Consider the following 25,897-nt stretch of genomic DNA (forward strand, 5'->3'; position numbering starts at 1 on the left):
GCCAGTGGTTTATAGTGTCAATGGCTGAGCATGAATAGTGGTTCATAGTATAAATGGCTGAGCATTAACAGTGGTTCATAGCATCAGTGGCACAGAATTATCAGGGACTCAGTATTTTCAATGGCACAAGTTTCTTGATGTCAATTGTAGAGCAATAACAGTGGTTCACGGTGTCAATGACTGAGTATTAGCACAGTTCATAGTGTCAATGACTGAGCATTAACAGTGGTTCATACTGTCAATGGCTGAGCATTAACCATGCTTCATAGTGCCAATGGTAGAGTATTCACAAAGCTTCATAGCATCAATGGCTGAGCCTTAACAGTGGTTCGTAGCATCAATGGCTGACAGTTGTCAGGGGCTCACCATTATCAGTGGCACAGGTGTATTGGTGTCAATGGTAAAGTAATAACAGTGGTTCATAGTGTCAATGATGGAGCATTAACTGTGGTTCATAGTATCGATGGCTGAGCATTAACAATGGTTCACGGTGTCAATGGCTGAGCATTAACAGTGCTTCATAGTGTCAATGGCTGAGTATTAACAGTGGTTTATATGCAATGGCTGAGCATAGACAGTGGTTCATCGAGTCAATGTTAGCGTATTAACAGTGGTTCATAGTGTTAATGACTGAGCATTAACAGTGGTTCATGGTGTCAATGTTAGATCATTACCAGTGCTTCATAGTGTCAATGGTTGAGGCTTAACAGTGGTTCATAGCATAAATGGCTGAGAGTTGTCAGGGACTCCGCATTACAGTGGCATGTGTATCGATGCAAATGGTAGAGTAATAACAGTGGTTCATAGTGACAATGATTGAGCATTAACAGTGGTTCATAGCATCAGTGGCACAGAAGTATCAGTTACTCAGTATTATCAATGGCACAGGTGTATTGAAGTCCAATGTAGAGTAAAAACAGAGGTTCACAGTGTCAATGTCAGAGTATTGACAGTGTTTCACAGTGTCAATGGCTGACCATTACAGTGGTTCACGGTGTCAGTGGCTAAGCATTAACCGTGGCCATAGTGTCAATGGCTGAACATTAACAGTGGTTCACAGTGTCAATAGCTGAGCATTAACAGTGCTTCATAGTGTCAATACCGGAGCATTAACAGTGGTTCATAGTGTCAATGGGCAAGCATTTCCATTGTTTCATAGTGTCAATATCTGAGCATTAACAGTAGTTCGTAGTGTCAATGGCTGAGCATTAACAGTGCTTCAAAGTGTCAATACCTGAGCATTAACAGTGGTTCATAGTGTCAATGGCCAAGCATTAACTGTGGTTCATAGTGTCAATGGCTGAGCATTAACTGTGGTTCATAGTGTCAATGGCTGACCATTACAGTGGTTCACGGTGTCAGTGGCTAAGCATTAACCGTGGCCATAGTGTCAATGTCTGAACATTAAAAGTGGTTCATAGTGTCAATGGCTCAGTATTAACAGTGGTTCATAGTGTGAATGGTAGAGTAACAACAGTGGTTCATAGTGTCAATGGCTGACCATTAACAGTGGTTGATAGTGTCGATGGTAGAGCATTACCAGTGGTTCATAGTGTCAATGGCCAAGCATTAATTGTGGTTCAGTGTCAATGACTGAGCATTAACAGTGGTTCATAGTGTCAATGGTAGAGCATTACCAGTGGTTAATAGTGTCAATGGCCAAGCATTAACAGTGCTTCATAGTGCCAATGGTAGAGTACTAACAAAGCTTCATAGCATCAATGGCTTAACGTTAGCAGTGGTTCATAGCATCAATGGCTGAGAGTTGTCAGGGACTCAGCATTATCAGTGGCACAGGTGTATCGATGTCAATTGTGGAGTAATAACAGTGGTTCATAGTATCAATGACTGAGCATTAACTGTGGTTCGTAGTTTCAATGGCTGAACATTACCTGTGGTTCATAGCGCCAATAGCTGAGCATTAACATATGTTCATTGCGTCGAACGCTCAGTATTAATAGTTGTTCATAGTGTCATGACAGAGTATTACCAGTAGTACCTAGTGTCAGTGGCTGAGCATTACCAGCGGTTCATAGTGCCAATGGCTTAGCATTAACAGTGCTTCGTAGTGTCAGTGGCTGAGCAACTGTGCTTATTATTGTCAATGGCTGAGCATTAACAGTGGTTAATAGTGTCAATGGCTGAGTATTAACAGTGGTTCATAGTGTCAATTGCTAAGCATTAATAGTGGTTCTTACTGTCAACGGATGAGTATTATCAGTGGTTCACCGTGTCAGTGGCTTACTAATAACAGCGGTTCATAATATCAATGGCTGAGCATTAATAGTGGTTAAATTCAGGGATGTGGAATTCCTATCGCCCGACGCCCGGGACATCTTGTTTGGGGTCAAGGGCAACAAGATTTTATGTTTACTTTGTCCTTGGGACAAGCAGACCCAACCCTCTGCAGCACAAACCCTTTGGCTGCCTGTTTACAGAGAGTGGAACTCTCTGCATATGAGGTAATGTGTTTCCAAGAGATAATGCTGTTCGAACTTGTATTTATGGTTCATTATTTGAAAACCTTCATTATTAGGGTGAGTGCTGTAAATAAATGTTTTAATGTCACACTTCACTACTGACGTTGGTTCCAGTACAAAAAAAAAAAACTTGTATACACATGTTTGAAAAGTTTAGGCTATGAGGCTAAGTATAATGCTCCCAGAATGCTCTCTGATTATATGCAAATGAAGTGTCATTTAGTAAAATGTTTTGATGCATGCTAGTATTTCCCAAAAATATTTCTAATGGAAAATCAGTGTAACCATTTTCAACACGATTATGGGAAGCATGAAAATAAACAAACACTGACAAAGCCAACTGATCTGACATATTTTTATAAGTCTTTTAGTTTCATCAATGCATGTCTTGTTTTGACATGGCTTTTGTAACACTTTATTGTTGTGGGAGCTACCAGGTCCTCAACATTGTAACAAACACTGGCAAAAACCCCCCAAAACGTTTTTGAACTCTAAAAGCACATGTTGCCACCAGTGGCATAACAAAGGCCCCGCAGCCGCCCTCCAGGGGGCCCCTTCAGCACAGCACCTGCCCTGAGAGAGTCTGGAGAGGGGGCTCCTCCATGTTCTTTGCAAAGGGGCACCCTCCAGTTTCATTACGTCACTGATTGCCACTGTAGTTCCTGACACTGAACAAAACTACTTTGTGTGCCAATATGCTCCTTGTGGAAGAGAAGAATGCGATCACTCACAGTAAAGCCAGCCGAAAGAGAGAGAAATAGAAGTTTAATAAAAACAAAATGTCTTTGTTAACACCAGACCTAATTAGGGACCAAGACCCACATGTAGGTAGCTTTTTGCATGTCGCAAACAGCGACTTTCGCTGTTTGCGACGTGCAAAAAGCACATTGCGATGCACAAACCCAGTTTTGCGATTCGGTAACCTGGTTACCGAATCGCAAAACGGGTTTGTGACTCGCAATTAGGAAGGGGTGTTCCCTTCCTAATTGCGACTCGCAGTGCAATGTAGGATTGTTTTGCGAATGCGGGCGCAAACCAATCTCAGTTTGCACCCATTTCAAATGGGTGCTAACACTTTCACAGAAGGGAAGGGGTCCCTCTGGGACCCCTTCCCCATTGTGAATGTCACTGTAAACATTTTTTCAGAGCAGGCAGTGGTCCTGCGGACCACTGCCTGCTCTGAAAAAATTAAACAAAAACGTTTCATTTTTCGTTTTTGTAATGCATCTCGTTTTCCTTTAAGGAAAACGGGCTGCATTACAAAAAAAAACAAAAAAAAACTGCTTTATTGAAAAGCAGTCACAGACATGGTGGTCTGCTGTCTCCAGCAGGCCACCATCCCTGTGAGGCCGCCATTCGCAAGGGGGTCGCAAATTGCGACCCACCTCATGATTATTCATGAGGTGAACATTTGCGAAGCCCTTGCGAATCACAGATGGTGTCAGGGACACCATCCTACATTCGGATTTGCGACTCGCAATTTGCGGGTCACAAATCTGAACCTACCTACATGTGGCCCCAAATTCTTAAAGAAAGTCATAAAAGTGCACCCATGGTATATGTCGTACCCCTATAAAATATTTGTGAACTGTATTTTAGCATGGGTAAATACGCATGTGTAGATTTGCTCATGTGAAAATCTATTGAGCATTTGCAAGTTCATTTTCCCTCCAGCCACTTTCTTCCCAACCCTGGAAGAAGTTCTAATTCTGCCATTGTCAGGAGTAAATGTCCAACCTTTCTTATTATGGGAAAATATTAGAGAGAAGCTGGTGAAAATCTTTAAAACATGCAGGTTAGTAGGTTTGCAGACTCAAAGGCATTCCAGCCCTGGAACTATTGCTTACTGCTTCCTCCAGCCCCAGTATGCAGATCTGCAGAAAGGTGGAAAAATAAGGAAATTGCTACAGTAGGGATTGAAACTGCTAGTATTCAAGCCCTACTATGGTAGTAGCCCTGGCATAATCAGAGAGGCTATTATCAGAGCTCTTACATAATAAGATTGCTGCTATAATTTGGCGCCACACTACATGGCACCAAAGGGACAAGTAGATCTTTTTACAGGACAAGTAGATTTGAGAAGCAACCTGTCCCGTGGACAAGTAGATATTTTAATAAATTCCACACCCCTGGGTTAATAGTGTCAATGGCTGAGCACTAACAGTGGTTCATAGTATGAACAGCTGAGCATTAACTGTGGTTCATAGTGTCAAAGGCAGAGTGTTAACAATGGTTCATAGAGGCAATTGATGGGTGTTTTTAGTGACTCAGTATAGTAAGTTACGCAGATTAATCAGTGTCAATGGCAGAGTATTAATAGTGCTTCATAGTGCCATTGGCTGAGCATTAACAGTATTTCACAGTGTCAATGACTAAGCATTAACTATGGTTCATAGTGTCAATGGCTGAGTATTAACTGTGGTTTATAGTGTCAATGGCTGAGCATAAACAGTGCTTCATAATGTCAATGACTGAGCATTGACCGTGATTCATAGTGTCAAAGTCTGAGCATTAACTGTGCATCATAGTGTAAATGACTGAGCATTAACAGTGGTTCATAGGGTCAATGGCTGAGCATTAACAGTGCTTCATAGTGTTAATGTCTGATCATTAACAGTGAGTCAGAGTGTCAATGGCTGAGTATTAGCAGTGGCGCACAGTGTCAATGGTAGAGTATTAACAGTGGTGCATTGTGTAAATGGCTGACCAATAGCAGCAGTTCATAGTGTCAATGGCTGAACTTTAACAGTGGTTCATAGTGTCAATGGCTGAGCATTAACAGTGGTCCACGGTGTCAATGGCTGAGCATTAACAGTGGTTCGTAGTGTCAATGGCTGAAAATTAACAGTGGTTAATAGTGTCAATGGCTGAGCATTAACAGTGGTCCACGGTGTCAATGGCTGAGCATTAACAGTGCTTCATAGTGTCAATGGATCAGCATTAACAGTGGTTCTTACTGTCAATGGGTGAACAATAACAGTAGATCAGTGTGTGAATGGCTGAGCATTAACAGTGGCTCACAGTGTCAATGGTAGAGCATTAACAGTGGCTCACAGTGTCAATGGTAGAGTATTAACAGTGGTTCGTAGTGTCAATGGCTGAAAATTAACAGTGGTTCATAGTGCCAATGGCTGACCATTAACAGTGCTTCATATTGTCAATGGCTGAGCATTAACAATGGTTCATGGTGTCAATGGCTGACCATTAGCAGTGGTTAATAGTGTCAATGGCTGAGCATTAACAGTGCTTCATATTGTCAATGGCTGAGCATTAACAATGGTTCGTAGTGTGAATGGCTGATATTAACAGTGCTTCATTGTGTCAATTGCTGAGCATTAACAGTATTTCATAGTGTCAATGGCTGAGCATTAAAAGTGGTTCAGAGGGTCAATGGCTGAGCATTATCAGTGATTCATAGTGTCAATGGCTGATCATTAACAGTAGGTCAGAGTGTAAATGGCTGTTTATTAATAGTGGTTCACAGTGTCAATGGTAGAGTATTAACAGTAGTTCTGAGTGTCAATGGCTGAGCTTTGGCAGTGGTTTGTAGCGTAATGGCTGAGCATTAACAGTGCTTCGTATTCTCAATGGCTGAGAATTAACAATGGTTCATAGTGTCAATGACTGAGCATTAATTGTGGTTCACAGTGTCAATGGTGAGCATTAGCAGTGGTTTGTAGCATCAGTGGCACAGAATTATCAGGTACTGAGCATTATCAGTGGCACAGGTTCATCATTGTCAATGGTAGAGTAATACCAGTGGTTCATAGTGTCAATGGCTGAGCATTAACATTGGTTCATAGTGTCAATGGGTGAGCATTAACAGTGCTTCATAGTGTCAAAGACCGAGCATTAACAATGGTTCTTTGTGTCAATTTCTGAGCATTAACAGTGGTTCTTAGTGTCAATGGCTGAGCATTAACAGTGCTTCATAGTGTCAGTGGACGGGTGTCATCAGCATGGCACTGATTCGCCAGCGCTCTCGCTCAGTATTAACAGTGGCGCGCTGTATGCTTAGTGGTCAGTACTCTTAGTTTCTTTGTGTTTAGTATCAAAGCCCTGTACCCAGGGTTCAGCAGGACCATTGGCATTATTCCTCTGTAGCATCAGTGGCCAGTGTGACCAGTGGCTCCATCTACTGCCTCTTTCTGCCCCTGCATCATACACCGAGGCGCATTATTCATGATCCACTAGAGCTTTACACTCTGCTGGTTCAGGACAGTGGGGTTCGCCTTGTGCCAGGATGGGGTACCTGTGTATTTCTAATAAACACAGATGCATTGTCAAGACACACCCCAGAGAAGGGCCTTGAGGGAACTCTGCAGGCTGGACAAGAGGGTGCAGCTCACCCCCAGACTGGGAACTAAGGATAGACATACATTTGAGCCACGAGGCAGGAAGAGCTTAGAGAGGAGACCCAGGGACAAGCCTGGGGAGAAAGAGCCACTGAAAAGAGATAGTTATGTTATGGTTTAATCATATTATGCTCATGTTACTTGCAGCCACATGCAGTAAAGGCTAATGAAAGAGGGGCAGAAAAGTTTCAAGTGAATTTAAGTTGACCATTCATTGACTAGCTTAAAGGATATTCTAACATTTCAGTGCCTTGTCCCGACTGACACCTGCCCGGATCCTGGCATGTGCCAGGCATTGGCACTGATCGGCATCTGAGGGGGTGCCCGTCTAGACCTCAACAGAGGGAGCACCACCCTTTCACATCTCTCCTGAGAGGTCACATTTAAACCATCAGCATGTAGCCCCATATCTGCTGGGAGGATACATTTAAATCATCAGCAGTCACCCCCATATCTCCTGAGAAGACGCACTTAAACCACCAGCATGTACCCCCATATCTCCAAAGAGAACACATTCAACACACCAGCATGTATCCCCTATCTCCTGAGAGGAGACATTTAAACCTTCACAATGTACCCCATACCTCCTGAGAGGAAACATTTAAGCCATTGACATGCACCCCTGTATCTCCAGAGTGGAAACGTTTAAACCCTCAGCACGTAACCCCATATCTCCAGAGAGATCACCATTTAGATCACCAGCACGTACCCCCATATTTCCCAAGAGGACACATTCAAACCAACAGTATGTGCCCCTATATCTTCCAAAAGGATATCTTTAAACAACCAGCATGTACCCTCATATCTCCTGAGAGGACACATTTAAAACATAGATTTATAGTCCCACATCCCATGATAGGGCACATTTCAGCTTTCAGCATGTACCCCCATATCTCCTGAGAGGACACATGTATGTGCCCTTATATATTTTGAGAGGACACATTTAAACCATCAGCATGTACCCCTATATCTCCTGAGAGGACACATTTAAAACCATCCACATATACTCCAACATCTCATGAGAGGACACATTTAACTGTCAGCATGTTCCCCTATATCTTCTGAGAGGACACCTTTAAACCAACAGTATGTACCCCCATATTTCGTGGGAGAACATTTAAACCATCAGGAGATACCCTCGTATCTCCTGAGAGGACACATTTAAACCGTCAGCATGTACCCCTAATATCTCCTGAGAGGACACATTTAAGCCATCGTTATGTACCCCAATATCCTCTGAAAGGACACATTTATGTGCCATTGTATATTATTAGGGAACACATTTAAGCCATCAGCATGTACCCCATATCTACTGAGAGGACACATTTAAACCAGCAGCAGGTGCCCTCGTATCTCCTGAGAGAACACATTTAAACCACCAGCATGTACCCCACCCCCCAGATCTCCTGAGAGGACACATTTAAGCCACCAGCGGGTACCCTCATGTCTCCTGAGAGGACACATTTAAACCACCAGCAGGTACCCTTGTATCTCCTGAGAAGACACATTTAAACCACCAGCAGGTACCCTTGTATCTCCTGAGAAGACACATTTAAACCACCAGCAGGTACCCTCGTATCTCCTGAGAGGACACATTTAAAACATACACTTATAGTCCCACATCCCATGAGAGGACACATTTAAACCACCAGCAGGTACCTCCCCTCCCCCAATATCTCCTGAGAGGACACATGTAAACCATCAGCAGGTATCCCCATATCTCCTGAGAGGACCCATTTGAACCACCAGCATGTACCCCCCTCCCCCATATCTCCTCAGAGGACACATTGGGGGAGGGGGGTACATGCTGGTGCGTCATTGATGTGCAGGGGCGCGAGGACATCTCCGCGGGATCGCACTAGTGGCAATGACATTGCCGGGGGCACACAAGGTTGCTGAAGACGTTTTTGCCCCCGTGGCCCATCACGTACCCTAGTGTACAATGTGGACGCGGCAGATGCTGCGGTTGAAGCTCACCTTCTGGAAAGGACGGCCCACCCTGGCTCTTGGGCTTACCAGGGATGGGGCGGGGCGGGGCTGTGTGCTCAGAGATCCCATGGCGGAGGGGATCTGGAATCCTTCCTGGAGGTGAGCTGATGATGTGCTGGAGCGTGGTCTGTGTCTGACTGGGACGCGCGGTTTCTGTCTTCCTCTGCTGGAGACACAGAGTGGAGGGTTTCTCCCTTTGTGGAGCACCTGTGGGCTCCGCCCGCTGGGCCACGCCCCGTCCACCCTCGAGGTAGGTGGGGGAGTTCCCGCCTTTTTACCAGGATGATGGATGGACGACTAAGTATTTTTACCCATGTTTCTAATTATGTATTGTATGTGCAGATGTGTGTGTATAGTCATGTGTGTGTGTGTGTGTATATATATATATATATATATGTGTATATGTTGTTTCTGTGCCTGGCATGTTTCTATGAATTTCTGCTCTCTTTTTATCACACTTATCTACTCATCGCTCTTATGTCATGTCTCTATCAAACTATCCTCCATTCTCACTCGGACTCATCCCAAATCCCTTCGACCACTTCCATCTCCTAAATATCTCTGCCTAAGCTCATCCCTCCACCCCCACATCTAACTCACCAAACCTCACTCTACCTCTGTGACCTCCCACACAACCCTACTAAATTCTCCTGCATTCATCTCACCCTGCTACTATGCTCTCCCAAACCCTTCCACATCCTCTTTCCCCTCCGCCCCCCTTTTATTCATCTCAAGCCTTTGGATTGAGCAAATGAAGGATAAACTCCCAATTAACACTTCTGGATTTCTTTCCTCCTCCACCCCTCCATTACTCCAGTCAATCTAACTAACAAACTCTCATATCCGCAACTCAAATTAACTCATAATAATACTAAAACTGTACTCCTTATTAAATTATACTAATCCATCACTAATTCTTGTTGGGTACCGGAGTAGCGTGCTACTCATCGAAAAGCGCTTCGACGCCTCGTCAGGGGTAGTAAGCGCTATATAAATACGATTACAATTACAATTACAATTACATTTAAACCACCAGCAGGTGCCCTTGTATCTCCTGAGAGGACACATTAAACCATTAGCATGTACATTATATATGTCCTGAGAGGGCACATTTAAACCACCTGCACAGCATTGTGAGAGGCGTTGATGTTCATGTTTGTGCAGCCAATCCCAGTTTCTGTCTTCAGTGGGGCCGATATCCTTCCAAGACCCGAAGGACGCTCTTGAAGGCAGCAGCCAGGCGCATTTTAAAGGCCTCGTGTAGGGAGAGATCCATGTCCTTTCCATTCCCCCACTGGTTGATATCTGCTCCCCCCCCCCCTCCTGCACGTCGCTTCCGGTCTAACTCCTTAGGTCCTTCTGTGACCACCAGGGCCCTTCCTGTCGAGTGATGCTGGCAGAAACCTGAACAAAGGATGCTTGAAAGGCAAGAAGGCTATAGCACCGATTGAATAAATTGTTTTATTGTTGGTATTTTGCTCTCTCAAGGGCAGAATTGTGAAGGAAAAAGCACTTAATGCAATGAGGAAAATATAAATTTAGTGAAAGGAGGGCAATGCAATTGTTGAGACGGATTGTCCTCTGCATGGAGTGCGCGAGTCTTTGTTAGACTGCTAGTAGAGCCTCAGTGTGTCTCTGCAGATGTCTGACGCCTCGATGAAGTCCACATGACTGATGTTCATGGGCAGCCTTCTGTGAAATGGAATCAGACCCCAGAGCATGGCTCTGAGGCCAGGAGGGGCTCTCAAAGAGCACCTCTCCCTTTGAGAGTGACTCCTCTCCTCTGACCAGCCTGAGAGTGACTGTTAGTGGCGGAAGAGACAGGTCCTTTTTGCCTGTCACCTTGAGGGCGAGATGCCTGCTTGTTTCTCATGTTGAGAGGTCTCCTCTCTCAAAGTGTCTCTCTGCCAGGTTCTTTGCTCCATTCCTATGGGACATGCACGTGGAATGCATGTGGACCGCGTTTGCACGCGGTAGAGTGAACATGGACTGCGTATGTTGTGCTTTACTGTATGGGCACAGAGATCCATCTTGGGATTGCAGTTTCCCAAGGTGGATGTAAAAAAAATTTTTTTTTGCTTGGGAAGGGTGGACACCCTTCTCAAGCAACAACCACAATCCTTGTTAGGTAGGACCACAAAGTCACTGACTGAACCTGTGTTTAACCCTAGGGTCGGTTGGCACATAACAGTCAGGCTTAACTTAGAGGCACTGTGTAAGTATTATGTAGCTCAAAAACAATAATAAAGTGAAAACAGCAAAGACATATCCAACACCAACTTAGAAAAATAGAGTAAAATGTACTAAAGAAAATGACATCAAATCAGTAGAACTGAGATGTTCAATTTTAACAGTTGAAGTAAAAATAGCGCCAGAACGCGCTAACTGTTTGCATCCGGTTGTGCTAGACTGGGAAAAAGTCACAAGTGCGGGCCATTTACAGGGACCTGGTTAGACCCGCTGAGAAAGTTACCTTCTCAAAGTCCTCCATGCAGAGTTCAAAACTTCAGGATTTTACATAAGGAGCTCAACTGATGCCAGCCAAGGGTGCAGGACCTGGGCAGGCACCACTTGGGGATCAAGAACTCATTCTGGCAGGGGCCAGAAGGGCTCGGGCGGATCCATTTGGAGGTCCAGACAGGGCCAGTTGCCGCGGGTGAGCTGGGCAGTTGCAGGGAGGCCTTAGGAGCTTGTTGTGTCCCTGTAGCTCAGAACAGGAGGACATCCGACTGACCCTTGAAGACTCTCTGGTTAACCTGGGATGAAGGGAGCAGGGCAGGCCTCTGAAGAACAAAGCAGGCCTCAAGCTGGGGAACAATGCATGTCTCAAACAGCAGGGTAGTCCTCTGGGGAACAAGGCAGGTCTCCAGCAGCAGGGCGGTCCTTTGAAAACAAGGCAGGCCTCAAGCAGCAGAGCAGTCCTCTGGGGAACAAGGCAGGCCTCGAGCAGCCGGGCAGTCCTCTGGGGAACAAGGCAGGCCTCGAGCAGCAGGGCAGTCCTCTGGGGAATAAGGCAGGCCTCGAGCAGCCGGGCAGTCCTCTGGGGAGCAAGGCAGGCCTCGAGCAGCAGGGCAGTCCTCTGGGGAACAAGGCAGGTCTCCAGCAACAGGGCAGTCCTCTGAAAACAAGGCAGGCCTGAAGCAGTGGGGCAGTCCTCTGGGACACAAGTCCGGCCTCAAGCAGCAGGGCAGTCCTCTGAAAACAAGGCAGGAACAAGGCAGGCCTCCAGCAGCAGGGCGGTCCTCTGGGGAACAAGTCCGGCCTCTAGCAGCAGGGCAGTCCTCTGAAAACAAGACAGGCCTCCAGCAGGAGGGCAGTCCTCTCGGGAACAAGGCAGATCTCAAGCAGCAGGGCAGTCCTCTGGGGAACAAGGCCAGCCTTAAGCAGCGGGGCAGTCCTCTGAAAACAAGGCAGGCCTCGAACAGCAGGGCAGTCCTCTGAAAACAAGGCAGGCCTCGAGCAGCAGGGCAGAGCAGCAGGGCAGTCCTCTGAAAACAAGGCAGGCCTCTAGCAGCAGGGCAGTCCTCTGGGGAACAAGGCAGATCTCAAGCAGCAGGGCGGTCCTCTCGAGAACAAAGCCAGACTCAAGTAGTGGAGCAGTCCTCAGGAGAACAAGGTGGCCCTTCTTCCGAAATGCTCACAGGTCCAGGAGAGTACTGAAGAGCGGGTAGCTCAGCAGGCCCAATATTTATACCTGGTGCCACCCTTTGAGGTGGGAGAACTTCATGTCCACCTCCACACCTGGTTCTGGAAATGTCCTTCCTTACGCATTCTTCCTCTGCCCAGGCTCCAAGAAGTCTAGGGTGGCGCTAGGCAGGTGTCAGTTTTCTGTGTGAGTGTGCTGAAAGCAGCGCTTTGAAATGTAGGTGGGGCAGGGAACAACTCAGCCCCTCCCATCCTGGCAGGATGGCCCTCTCCAAGCTACACCCCGTTGTTCACTGTCTGAACTCAATATGCATTCCTGAAGGGGTAGCCATTAACAGGCCCAAGCAGCTGGAAACTCTTAGAAGACCTCAGAAAGTTCAGGGCCGGAAAATGACAACCTTCTAAAAGTGCCATTTTCAAAACTGCAACCTTAGAGATGACTTAAATGTAGCAAAAGAGGTTTATTTTGGCAGGTTGAATTGGTAGTTTAAAACTGCACTAGAACCTGCACCCGCAGGCTTTACACATGCTTGAAAAGAATTATTTTAGTGGATGGCACAGTGAGTTTTGCTGCCCACTGGTAGCATTTAATTTACAGGCCCTGGGTACCAGTGGTACCATAGATGAAGTATTTAGAAGTAAACATAATTTACTAATCAGGTGTACACCAATTATACCAGGTTTTAGGTGGTGAGCAGAAGCATGTTATCACTGGTAAAGTGCACAGAGTTCTAAAAGCCAACAAAAACAGATTCTGAAAACAGGAGGGGTGAAGGCCAAAAGTTTGGGGTTGACCCAGCAAAGAGGGCCGAGTCCAACAATGGAGGGTTTGGGTCAAGCAGCCTAGGCCTTTCAGTTTGACCTGCAGGCAGGCCAGGAAGTTCCCTGGACTTTCCCCGGAGATATTTTCTGTAGCTTTTCTTTGATTTGTGGGAGGTTATGGCAGTGTCTCTCTTATGTAATGTGGGGGCTGTCTCTGCAGGCTTCCTGCCTGTCCTCTAAAAGTGTTACAGTTCCTAGGAGGCAGGGATGGGATGGTTGATTGCCAGCATCCTTGTCAGGTTGGGGGAAATACTTGAGGCAAGGGTATGCAAAAAGGACCGAAAACTGGTGGGGAAGCTTCCTGGGGGGGTGGAGTGGACTGCTGAGCTTTATCCCCCCCCCCAAAGAGAGTCTGCCTTGAGCGCTATCGGCCTGTCTGTCTGTCTGGTGTCTAGGAGCTTTGCACAGCAGCTGCTTGCCAACCCTACTGGAAGCTGTCTATGTCTTGAGGGGAGAGCCCAACTCACTGTGCAGGGGGGGCTGAGAGTGTGACACTGCTGGAAGCTACCACCAAGAAGAGAAGACCACGGCCGTACCGGAAGAGCAATAAACTTCGATCAGTGCCGAGAAGCCCCGTGGGCGGGTCAGCTCTTCAGAATCCCTTCTTTGGGGGCATCCTTGACTTTGTCCCCCCACTGTGCCCCCGGTAATCACCAGCGGGATCTTGGTCCTTCCTCCTGGTCTGGGGCTGACTGTAGGACTCCCCAGGTGAGACTAAGGACCAGCTGTAGCAGAGATGTTTTAATTAAGCCACTTTTTTAAAACTTTGATTTGTGATTTGTAAAGTGCTTGGATACTGCATGGAGTGTGCCGGCGCTACATTCAAAGGCTACCCGCAGTAGACATGCTGTAGAATGAATCCTGCTGGAACAAGCACGTGTTTGGCTTTTTCTTCACTGTAGACACCTCAGCCACAGCGCGTGGCTGAAGGGGGGGCTGTTCCAGGCTCTCTACCACATATGGGAGGCAGTCCGGCCGAATTGTAAGCCTCTGCACCCCTTGGACTCCTTGGGTAACCTAGTGCCTTGAAAGTGGACTGCGTTAGGCAGGCTCTTCGGAGAGTCCCCAAGCAGCGCCTGGCGCCAGGAGGACTTACCTGTGACGCACGGATCACAGACACCGTCCGTCACCGGAATAGCTTTCCTGCCGCTGGTGGCTGTGGAAGGTTAAAGCCACACTCCGCAGTTTCCAAAGTGGGGGTGTCATTCAATAACCGATCCCTTCTCATCTCTGGGGGTTCCGGTTAATGGTCGAAAGGAACGTGTGGGAACTGTGACCCCAAGTGCAACGGGGGTGGGGGGCAGTGTGTGTGTGGGGGGTAAAAACAACAAAATATTCTGTAAAGGCCGTGGCCTTCCGCTCCCAGGTAACCACATATAAGATATAGCGCACATACCTTGGATGAAAAATAAATGTGGCTTCAATTAATCTGTGGGAAATGCATTTTTGAGGTGGGAAAGGTTAATGCGATCACTTCAGATGTCTGTGGGTGTCACCCGATGGTCGTGGTGGGTGCACCGGGGAAACGTGACCTGTATTTATAGCGCTAATGCTTCAGCTTGTGGAAGGAGGCGCTGCGAACATGCAAGTGTGTAATACAGTGTCTGTACCACGTGAAACCTTTTTGATAGGTTTTGATTAAAAGGACACATTCCTGATTCTTCCGGTTCGAGCATGTACTGCCCCAAGGAGCCTTAGATTTTCTGATTAAACAATTCTTTCAAGAAGTGGGGACCCTGGAGAGAGGGGTTGGTTCTTCTTGGGCTGTCACTCTCGTCTCTCATCCACAGTAGGGGAGACCCCCCTTCTCCCCTGTCAACCCAGAGCAACTCACCCGCTCAGAAACGCTTCTCTTTATAGTTAAAAAGTGTGGGAACTGTTCTGATCAAATTAATAAATCTTGGCAAGGACGTTCGACCCCTGGTTCTGGTGCCCAGGCACTGGACTCAGTTGTAATCGCCCACTGAGGACTCTGGTTCATAGCTGGTGCGGGAGTTCCAGGGATGGGATATCAGTGCAGCTCGTGCCAGGAGTCCCACTCCCTGCAGCTGTGGCCGCTGCATGTGCCTAGAGGTCCCGCTCTGAGCAGGGGCAGTGCGCATGCGCGCAGCAGGGTGATGCGCTGCCCTTATCCATGAAGAAGAAACATTATGGGCCTGATTTAGAACTCGGCGGACAAGCTTTCAGCTGATGGGATGCACGCAGGACCACTGGAATTGTGCCGTTGTGCGGACGTGGCGATTTTTGCATAGTTACAGATTTGCCACATAATCCGTCATCTGCCAATTAATCTGCAGATTTTAACAAAAAAAATTGTTTCTGGCTCAAACGGTTCAAAAGTTACTATAAGTGCATCGACACGTGTTGCTTCGTAGTGGAAGGCTCTGTGCAAAACTGGACTGGTCCCATTTTGTTGCTTATTGCTACCTTTGGCTATTAAAATAGTACTAACGAGGGGCAACCAATGCCCAGACAGTGTTATAACGTTTTAAAATGTTGAAATAATGTAGTAGTAATATTACAAAGTGTGCCGCCTTATGCCGCATAATTTGCCTTTTCCAGCCTCATAATTTACTAAACCCTGTCACATAATGTGTCCCTCTCGTGCCACATAATTCCAGTGGGCCTGGATATACATCACTGTTGTGACAGAGTTACCGTCCGCCGAGTTCTAAATCAGGCCCTATATGTTGTTACAGAGCATCGGTGGGTTTCTCCCACACCGCTGCACTCCCAAGGTAACCAAGAGAAGACATTAGACTTTAATGCGATGTCATGTGATATAATGTTTTTTTTTTAATTAGCGCAACATGTGCAACTGCTTCTAGGCTCAAGAGAGAGGGAGACAGAAAGTTCAGCCATGTAATTACATAGACATACGAATTTTAACATTATGAATATTAAATTACCACGTCATCATCTGACAAAAGGAAGTAAGACCAGGTTATTCTGTGGGGTGAACAAACCACAGTTTTAATTTGTGATTGAGGTTAGGAGGTGGGGTTATGTCCAGAGAACAAGAGGTCAGGACTTCTGGGCCTCAGAGTCTCAGGCCGGACTGGTCCTACCGGGCATCGGGCACTTCCCTAGGAGGCTGGAAGGGTGGGGGGACGCTTTTGTTACTGGGGGCCGGTTTAGTAGCAGTGCAGCAGTTTTAAAAGCACTGCAGAGTTCCTTGCATATCCTAAAGTTTTCAGACAGCAATAAAAGTGCCAAGATAACTCTGGTGATTAGTGCACCTGCTGGAGAGGGATCAGGGTTTTGTCTAGTGCCAGTTTTCGCTCCTCTAAGGTAGCACAAAGGGTTGTTTTTTAGTGTTCATAGGGTGGGTTTGTGATCTCCTTTACCTGTCGCCCCTCGGGGCTTGTTTCTGTTCACGCTTGTGCGGTCTCTGGTGATGCTGGTGACAGCAGGTCCTTGTGTTGCACCTTTCCTTTGCACCAGTGACCCCAGTGTGGTGAACCAGACACTAGCCTTCCTTCTCTCTCCCCTCCAGGACACGCTGGACTCCTACCCCTGCGGCTCCGACCACACGCCCAGCCCGATGGCCCGGCGCATCGCCCTCGAGGCAGCCGCCATTTTGGAGCGCCCAGACACCCGCCTGACTGCCGTAGCGCTGCACGTGGAGCACGAGCACACCATCGCCTTCCTGGGGGACACCCGTGGCCGCCTGCATAAGGTCTGTGCGCTGTGAGCTGAGGCTGAAGCACTGAGGAACAGTTGTGCAAACATGTCTTTAAAAGCATTGTAGGCTATTCGTATAGCGCGCATGTCTCCAAAGGCTGCTTCAAAGCGCTTGCTCGGTTTTGATTATATCAATATGTGTTTAGACAGCGGGTTTTGTTTTCATGAACGTTGGGTTTGGATGAAAGTTCTTGGGTGTGGGGGCAAAGGGGTATAGTAGACATCATTAGGAGTGTAGTGCCAACTGGGAAGTGCCTGGGAGCGGAATAACATTCCAAAAAGTAACGTTTTTTAGTATGTTTTTCATACACACACTAAGAACCTCATGTCTCCACTCAATAGGGGTCAGCAGTTGTTAAACGCAGTGGCTTCAGGGCGCTGGAGGCGCATTGGGGTGAAGGTAGTCGGTAGGGTTAAAAACGTGTGCATCCCTTAGCAGGGGCATTTTAAGGATTTTGGGGTCCTGGGCCAAAGGTATTTTGGGGGCCCCTGTTCGGATAAGGTTTGAATTTATGTTCCAGCTTCAGCTCTTTCGTGCCCTCTTTGGAGGTCACTGACAGCGCCCAGGGGCACTTGTCCAATCCTACATGTGTTTACATCTTATATTCAGGGATAGTGACTTGATTTTTTAATATTGTTACACAACAACAGCTCACTAATATTACTGCAAATAACCTCTGTGACCCCCTCCCATTTCCCATATGCGAGTTCTTGTTTTGATGTAAAATAAACTTTTTTATGGATGTTGCATGAAACATAAACACAGCATGTCTCTGTAAAATATCTATAACAGCCTCTCCACATCACACACATTAAAGATAAATGAAAGAAAAACAGTATTTAAAACAAGAAATATTCGAGGTCCTTGGGGCAAGAGGCTGCAGAACAGAGCTCTATCAGGGGGGCCCTGAAGGGTGGGGCCCGGGGCCAGAGCCCACGTTGCCCAGGCCTTAAAACGTCCCGTCCCTTAGGCCGTCCACAGTGAGGGGTTGTTGGCCTGTCCTCCCCGAGTGTGCTGAACGCTTCTTTGCGCTTTATTGATGCTTCATTTGTCTTACAGCGGCCTCTGTGTTTTATGAAATATGGACTCTGGCCTTGGAGTTTGTAAATTACAGTCTCAGGTTGCGCGTCACATTATTGCTTGACCTTGCTCGGTCCTTGGTCTGCAACCCATCTCTTCCAATCATTTGTCAACTTTATATTGGAGAATGAATGGACCATTGATGTGGGGTCTCTCCAGATTTATTAGTGACAGCTGCTAACCTTCAGAGACGTTTCAAGCCGGGGCCCCGCCCTTCAGGGGACCCCCCATGGAGCCAGCGCTGTCCTGCAGAGAGTCGTACCCTGATGACCTTGAATAATTCCTAAACAGATGGTTTTAAATACAGTATTCCCTTAATTTATTTGTATGTGTGTGAGTCTATTTCAGACATTTTGCAGAGAAATGTTGTGTTTGTTTTTTATGCAACATCCATAAAAAAGTCTTTTAGATTAAAACAAGGCTTCACATATGAGAAAAGGGGGGAGGGGGTCACAGAGATTATCTGCAGTAATACTGGCGAGGGGCTGCTGTCTTACAATATTAAAAACACGTCATTATTCTCAAATATGAAATGTAGACATATTTAGACAAGTGTGTCTCTGCACTGTCAGTGACCTGGCTGAAGAGGGCGTGGAAGAGCTGAAATTGGGTCAGAAATTCAAAGCAGTTCTGAGCAGTCCCCCTTGGTCCCCCCCCCCCCCCCACCCCACCCCAAACAAAAAATAAATTTCGCCCAAGGCCCCCCAAATCCTTAAGATGTCCCTGCTAACCTTGGGTGTGAAATAACAGAGAATCCGGCTGCCACATTTCATAAAACTTCATATTGGTCAATAGGCAATGTACCAGCAGGAACAGGGTATTCTATTTCGTATTGAAGAAATTCTTGAGTCTGCAGTTTAGGGTCAAATACATAATCTACATCAGTGGCTGTCAAAGACGTAGCCCATTGTATCCATCGCGGGTGTAAAGCTTTCGAATTAGGAACACTCGCTTTTGTAACAGCCTCTAAGGCCGGAACCGGGGAAACGACAACTATGCGTTGACCCTGGGCCAGCAGTCTTTCTTTAATAACAGCCATCTGTACTGCAGTGAGAATTTTCTCAGTTTGTGCAAAACGTTGCTCTGCAGCTGAATACAAGTGAGACTTGTATGCAATCGGGACAGTCTCCCCTTCATTAAAGGTGACATAAGTAAACCCAACAGCCCCAGGTATCACCCTGATCACTAAATGTGTCTTATTGTCCAGAGTGCGTAAGTGTTTAACTGCTAAAAGATCACTCTGTAATTCTCGCAGTATGTGTGTATGTTCAATCGTCCAAAATTTACTCGAAAAATTCGGGCGAATCAACTCGTATAAGGGTTTTATACGCGTTGCATATTCAGGAATGTAAGTTCTGCCAAAATTCAGAAACCCCAACAATGACTGGAGCTTCCGAACCGTATTAGGAGGCTGCAATAAAGCACATTTCTCCAAAAAATGTGGCGCTAAGCTCTTGCCCTCACTCGACAACTCATATCCCAGGAAAATGACGCTGAGGAAGGCAATCTTTGATTTCTTAAAATTAAACTTATAGCCAATATCAGCAAACCCCACAACAATGCGCGATACGCGCCTTAGATGTTGCAGAATCTCATCATCTGTCAGATATATGTCATCAACATATGATAATGCTTCAGGGTCGAACTCATGCAGCAGTTCAGTTACACGAGCCGAAAACAGTCCTGGGCTATTCTTATACCCCTGAGGCAAACGACAAAAATTTTTCTGAGAGCCAAACGCACTGAAACAGGTATAGTCCCGACTCTCGGGCGCTATATTCTGGCAGAAAAATCCATTCGAGATATCTAATGTTGTCTTATATTTTTTACGCACTATATTATTCATAAGCGCTGCGCTGTGTGAATTCTGTATTGCATATGTGCGTGTATGACTATTTAAATGTCGGTAATCCACCACTATCCTATATGAATGGTCCGGTTTAGCAACCGGAAACAAGGGATTATTCATCGGCGAGACACAGGGCTCAATAACACCCTGATACTCCAATTGTGTAAGAATTTTCCTAACCGATGCCCTAGCTTCAAATTTGATAGGATATTGCGGTTGTGGCTGAGGTTCGCCCTTTATAGGTATTACATGATAAGGTGATTGTCTGTCCCACCCCACGTTATTTCTATACAAGGCGGGAGCCTGTGCTAGAGCCCATGATTTACTATAGGACTCCGCGAGTTCTCTCGGAACAAGTGGTGAGAAGGAAGGTGTAAAAACCTCCTCCCCAACTGGACAGTCACGAACAAAGTCAGGTGGCCAATCTTGTTCGGCCAACAGAACATCATATGATTTTACCACATGGTCCCAAAAAATGGCGTTTATAACACGGTCAATGTCCCCTTCCAATCGCAGAGTCACTTCATATACTCTATCAGGATCAGAGACTCGCATATCCACCATCTCGACTTGTATGAAGTCATCAGTTGCTTTCACCTCCAGATGCTCTAGAAGACTCCGGCAAACTATTGTGACCTCTGCCGCGCTGTCTAACAGTGCTAATGCCCATGTCTTGTTCGTCAAGAGAACTCTCTTCTTGAGTGGCATGTCTAACTGAGACAGCTGCCACTTTCTTCTTTTTAAATTGCTGTTTCTGTTGCAGCGGTTTCTCTTCTTGTTTAATAGAAACCTCCGCTGAGCGTTGTGAATCCTGTCTCGGTTTCACGTACTCCGTCCTCCGCTCTGACCGCCCACCTCTCTCACTTCTCTTTTCCGAGGAGTCCTGAAAGGAACGAGATTGGCGTGTATCAGTATATTGATATCTATCGGGCGTCTTCAAAGTATCCCTATTCCTGAGATTATACTTATTCTGTGGGGTCTCCGGTTGCGGAGACTGCCCATCATCCTTCTTAGGTGTTTGCTGTTTCTTTTCCCAGCGCTTTTTCGAACCCTCAGGTTGTTGCTGTTTAGCATTATCTTTATTATTTTTACCCTGTAACTGGGGTTTTTGTGGTCTAGCCCCTAGGCTATCACGACCAATACTAGAATATGTTTCCGCTATTATTCTCGGAAGCTCCCGTTCCTGTTGAGGCAGCGGAACATCCCGAAGACGCATACGCAATGCTAGTGCTACCGCCTCTCCTTTGAGATTACTCCAAATAATAGAAGAAACTGTGGCAAAATTGCCCAGCAACTGCATGCCCAAATCCAAGGCAGGGGCAGCCCCATATTCATCCTGAATCTGTTTAAGTACGTCCGGTAAATTAGCTAATGTCGGTGTACCATGTGCCGTAGTGTAGAGCGCGGCAAACACCGTGCCCCAGGTATTACAAAGGTCCACCGGAGGAACCATCCCGTACGGCAAACACATCGTCAAAATTCTATGTTTATCCTGAGGTCCCGTATGGGGAAATACTGCTTCCAGCGTATTAATTTTTTGCGCCAGCCAAAACGGAGTCTCCTCTCGTTTAGCCAGTACTTTACCCATAACTGAGTGTACAGTGGCCGGATTAAGACCCGGAACCACCGCCTGTGGGTGCGCTGGAGCAGCACGCGCTGCATTCGTGTTTAATGTCTGCATCACAAACTGAACTAATCGTCTATATGTAGCCGTTAATTCTGTATATAAACGACGAACTTCAACCACTGCCAATTGAGCAACCGCAGAATGTGGTGTATATGTAGCCAATAAAGGCCAGGTAGGACCATCATTACTCAGTGGACCTAACCTTACTTGTGCTATTGTGTGTGGGAGGGCGCCATCAAGCCAATTATGGTGTTCTTGATAAGATAGAGATATTTCTAAATAAGCGTAAGCCCTGTATTGTCCAGGGGCATTCGCAACTGTGTATTTGTGAAAAGTATTTGTTCCCCCATCTACTGCTGGAAAAGCGACCCAAGAATAAAAAAGTTCCATTCTATAGGCTGCATGGGCGTCCACCACAAAAGTGACCGGACCCCCCTGGACTGTCAGTCCATGTGTCAATAGATGTCCTGTGAGCGGATGTCGCATATTAATTGCTATGTTCACTACATTAGGATTCGCCATTTTATAAAAAACAGCCGCAGGGCAGAGAAGGCACACCAATATCGGGGTTTTTTCCTTTCAAAGTTCAAGCTTGAACAACCAACCACTAAGCAATAGGAAGCACCTATGTCGTGGCGGCGGAAACCCTCAGCCCCACGGACGTCTCCGTATACGGAACCAAGGAGTCAAAATATATATGAGACCAAGAGAGTCAGTCGGACCTAATCATTAGAGCCAGACCAAACGTTGGCGGCGCCATGTCGCGTGGGCTCTCATTATTCTAAATGAGACTACTGGATTTCTAGGTAGCAGGATCGATAACGGTGTGGGGGACTGAGTCTGACCCACGTGTAAAGAACTCTGTCACCCTAAATCCGTTTTTTGCTCCGGCTAACTAGCAGTGCCTCATTTCTCCCATGTGGAAGGAATGATTCGGCAGCCGAGCGCATGACATCTTTGGAACTTCTCAGGGAAGTCGTGGTTACTCAGATCCAAACCAACTCTCTTATTTCCAATATGATCTCATATACAAATGACAAAGACAGTATAAGTTTTATATAATGTTTTAATAAAACGACTGTATTTTAGATATTAAGGTGTGAGCCGCAATAACCAGAACGATACAACACAGTAGGATTGTGATAGTTACCAGGAGAGTAAAACATAAAAACAAAGCTATCATATTGTCAAACAGTTTCTACTCTCCCTCTGCTTGTTCTATCTAGAGCACAGCATGTTAAGCTTCTAGCTTGCCTATTAGAATCACTATGGGGATATCAGCCCTCATACCTGAGCAAAGACCTGTGATCTTGGTTCAGCATCTGCAACGAGGCAGTCAGCGTCTAGTTGTGGTTCCCTGGTCGGAATCTCCCTCTTGCGTGTACTGGGACAAGGAAGTGATTTTATAACTAACATGTCAGCGAGATCACAAAATGTCCCTACGCAGGAATGCCGAGTCTAAACTCTTACCACGTCTATCGGCAATGTACCAGACTGTATCCTTGACTGAAGCACAGAGTAAATATGTTATGGAGAACTCTAGTGCAGAGTAGGCAAAACAGTGTGATATGAATAAAAAACAACACCGTAGAACTGGCTATTTGAAAAATAACAGTACGAAGCCTAATAAAAAGCATGTAGAGCAAAGTGCACAGAGGCTCTAAGCTATTAGCAAATGAATAAAATATATTCAGGGCAAAATGCACAAAGGCCTAAAGCCTGAAGCTAAAGCGCAATGAATACGTAAAACTAACCACACTACACTTCAAAGGTATCTGTCAGAGAAAACTGGGCTTTTAAAGGGACTGAAGTTTGAATGGAATGTGTGGGTTAGAAACCCTGAGCTCAGTTTATGAAAAGAAGGGACATTTTCAGAAGTACCTCTTGTCAGCAGTGCCCGATGGAGGTGAAAACCCTGGTGCATTGGGTCCCCCACCACCCAATGCCACAGACACACGTATTTCCGCCTCTGGGTCGCCTTCGAAGGCTGCTGTTGTCCCCCTCACAGGTACCACCTAGTTACTAAGATTGTGCAACAGCCTCCCATACATGTGCACCTGTGTGGGTGCCAAGTGCATGCTTGCCAGGGCCGGCGTTAGCGCCGGTGGTGCCCTGTCCGGCAATCTTTTTGGGCCCCCCCAACCCCATGACCACCTCTTCTGATTCCCTCACTACCACCCGTCAAAAGTGCCCCTCATTTCTTCATAACCCCCCTGTTTCTCACATATATTTCATTTGTTTTAAAGCGCTGCTAAAGGCTGGCTTCACTAATCCACTCAGCTATCCACTTAAAATACAGATCTGTTCTTTGCAGCAGGCACATTAATCCTCTGCGCTACTTTATGGCGAGTCAAACCTGCACTAGACAAAACTTCCTCTCTCTCCCTAGCAGGAAGATTAATCTCAACCGGTAATCTTGACATTTTAATCGCTTCCTGGATGCTGGATGCACAAGCAACTTTTAGCAGGTGCTTTTAAATCGCAAGTTTCCTGAGTTATTTCTAAACACAGCGCCCCCCCCCCCCCCCCCAGGTCAGCGCCCCCTCCCCACCGATGTCAGCACCCGGTCCGGTCGCACCGCCCTAAAGCCGGCTCGATGCTTGCACTGATGCATGTATGGGCATCAGTTGGTTGATATGCGTGAACACGTGTGAGCATGTTTGCATGCATGCATGGATGTATGTGACAGGTAAGTGCTGAGAATCGTATTATGTGTTACACGTCACCTTCACCAACATCCTCGTGCACTAGTGAGCAGGCCTTTCACACACCGTGTTTCACAAACCGAGAATCCGTCACTTAGTAACAATCCGAGATGGTGGGTGATGGGCGAAGAGGAGGGTAGGCTCAGATCTGTGGGTACAGCTGACCCCCCAGCCTGAGATGAGAGAAGCGGTAGTTCCCCCGTTGGGGGGGGGGGGCAGAGGAGATGAAGCCCCGCTCACGCTTGTCCGTGGTGCTGCCCAGGGATGGACATGATGGCCGCCAGTTCGTCCTGTTTTATAGGTCGACCGTGAGTTCAACTTGGTGTTTTCTGGAAGGCAGAACAGTAAAGATGATGGGGGGGGCCGGACCTTCCAGTGACCTTCAACGATGCTTCTGGCAGCCTGGAATATGGGTTTCAGTCCCGTGGAAGGCTCTAGAAGCACAGGGTAGCTGGCCTTGCATCATCAGTGCAGGAGAGAAGTGTTGGATTCGTGAATTGTAAGGTGTATGTTCAGGGGTGTGTGACTGGTGTGTCTTACACCCCGTTATTAATGTATTTCCTGATAAATAGTTGTAGTTGGGTACCGGTGCTTTGAGTTGGGTGTGGTGGGGTGTCTGTCGGATTTCACCTGGGATTTTTTACATAGACACACGTGCACGCGCGCACACACACGCACACTCTGTCTAAAGTCCTCAAAAATGTTTTTTATTTTACAAAATAATGCGTTTTTCCGACCAGGCCACGCCCCTGTGTAGGTTGGGAAGAAAGTTGTGGTCAGGAGTACACAAGCCCCATGTAATGACCTATTTACGTACCCCACCAACCCCCGGACAAGAGAGAATGAATGATGTGGGAACTTGTGGGGTCAGCACCGCTCACCCGGGGGGGCCTGGAATCCCCATCGTCCTGTGCGGTTCGGGTCCCGAGACAGCCTGGGGAGGAGCGGTTCATTGATGATGGGTCTGCTGAGGTGCAATGATGTCCTGGCAATGTCTACACCTCGGTGGCAGGTGTCACTCAGCATCAACCTGGCAAATACTTCAATATGTCCAGCATTTCCCACATCTGTGGTTTATGTGGAGGTCAGAAGCAAACTCACGCCTACATCTTTCCGAGGTCGGTGCACCCAGTACCAGAGGGCACCAGTAACGCATGTTATGTACAGTGCTTAGAGGCAGCACACGCGCTGTATGAAATCCTATTTAAACTATTGTTACTGTGACTTTGGTATTATTCATGTCTCTTTGATGCTCTGATGTAGGTGCCTTGCTTGACCAGTAACACGGAAAATTATTGGGTTGAGAATAGAAACTGGTGGACCTGAAATTTGACTAAAAGCCATTGGAATTTGGGGGTGCCAATCTGGAAGTTGGAGGCCACCAAGGGTGCAGCGAGTACCAGTAGGCCTGATGCCTCCTCGTCGGTGGTCTCCAGGGTGGCACTGATGCCCTGGATTGGGCGTCTTCTGTAGGAGGGCAGAGGATGGCACCTGATTGGTCAGCCTGGTGGAGACTGATGGATGCTGCCCTCGGGATGCACACTGTTGAAGAGTTCAGCGAGGACCAGTAGGCGTGGACCACCCGTGTCGGTGATCTTCGGAGTGCCACTTGTGGTCGGTAGTGTTGCGTCCTCTATACACAGCAGGGACGGTACCTGAT

The 25,897-nt window shown here is 46.9% G+C and overlaps 1 protein-coding gene across 2 annotated transcripts in view; it reads left to right on the forward strand.

Moving 5' to 3' along the window:
* Nucleotides 1–25,897, forward strand: part of PLXNB1 (plexin B1) — a 363,371-nt gene that overhangs the window by 172,714 nt on the left and 164,760 nt on the right. For both annotated transcript variants that reach the window (XM_069206118.1, XM_069206119.1), the window contains exon 4: nt 16,788–16,970. In XM_069206118.1, the coding sequence (XP_069062219.1) occupies nt 16,788–16,970 (183 nt within the window). The remainder of the gene's footprint in view (nt 1–16,787; nt 16,971–25,897) is intronic.

Source organism: Pleurodeles waltl, chromosome 9, assembly GCF_031143425.1.
Source record: "Pleurodeles waltl isolate 20211129_DDA chromosome 9, aPleWal1.hap1.20221129, whole genome shotgun sequence".
In the NCBI taxonomy this organism is placed as follows: domain Eukaryota; kingdom Metazoa; phylum Chordata; class Amphibia; order Caudata; family Salamandridae; genus Pleurodeles; species Pleurodeles waltl.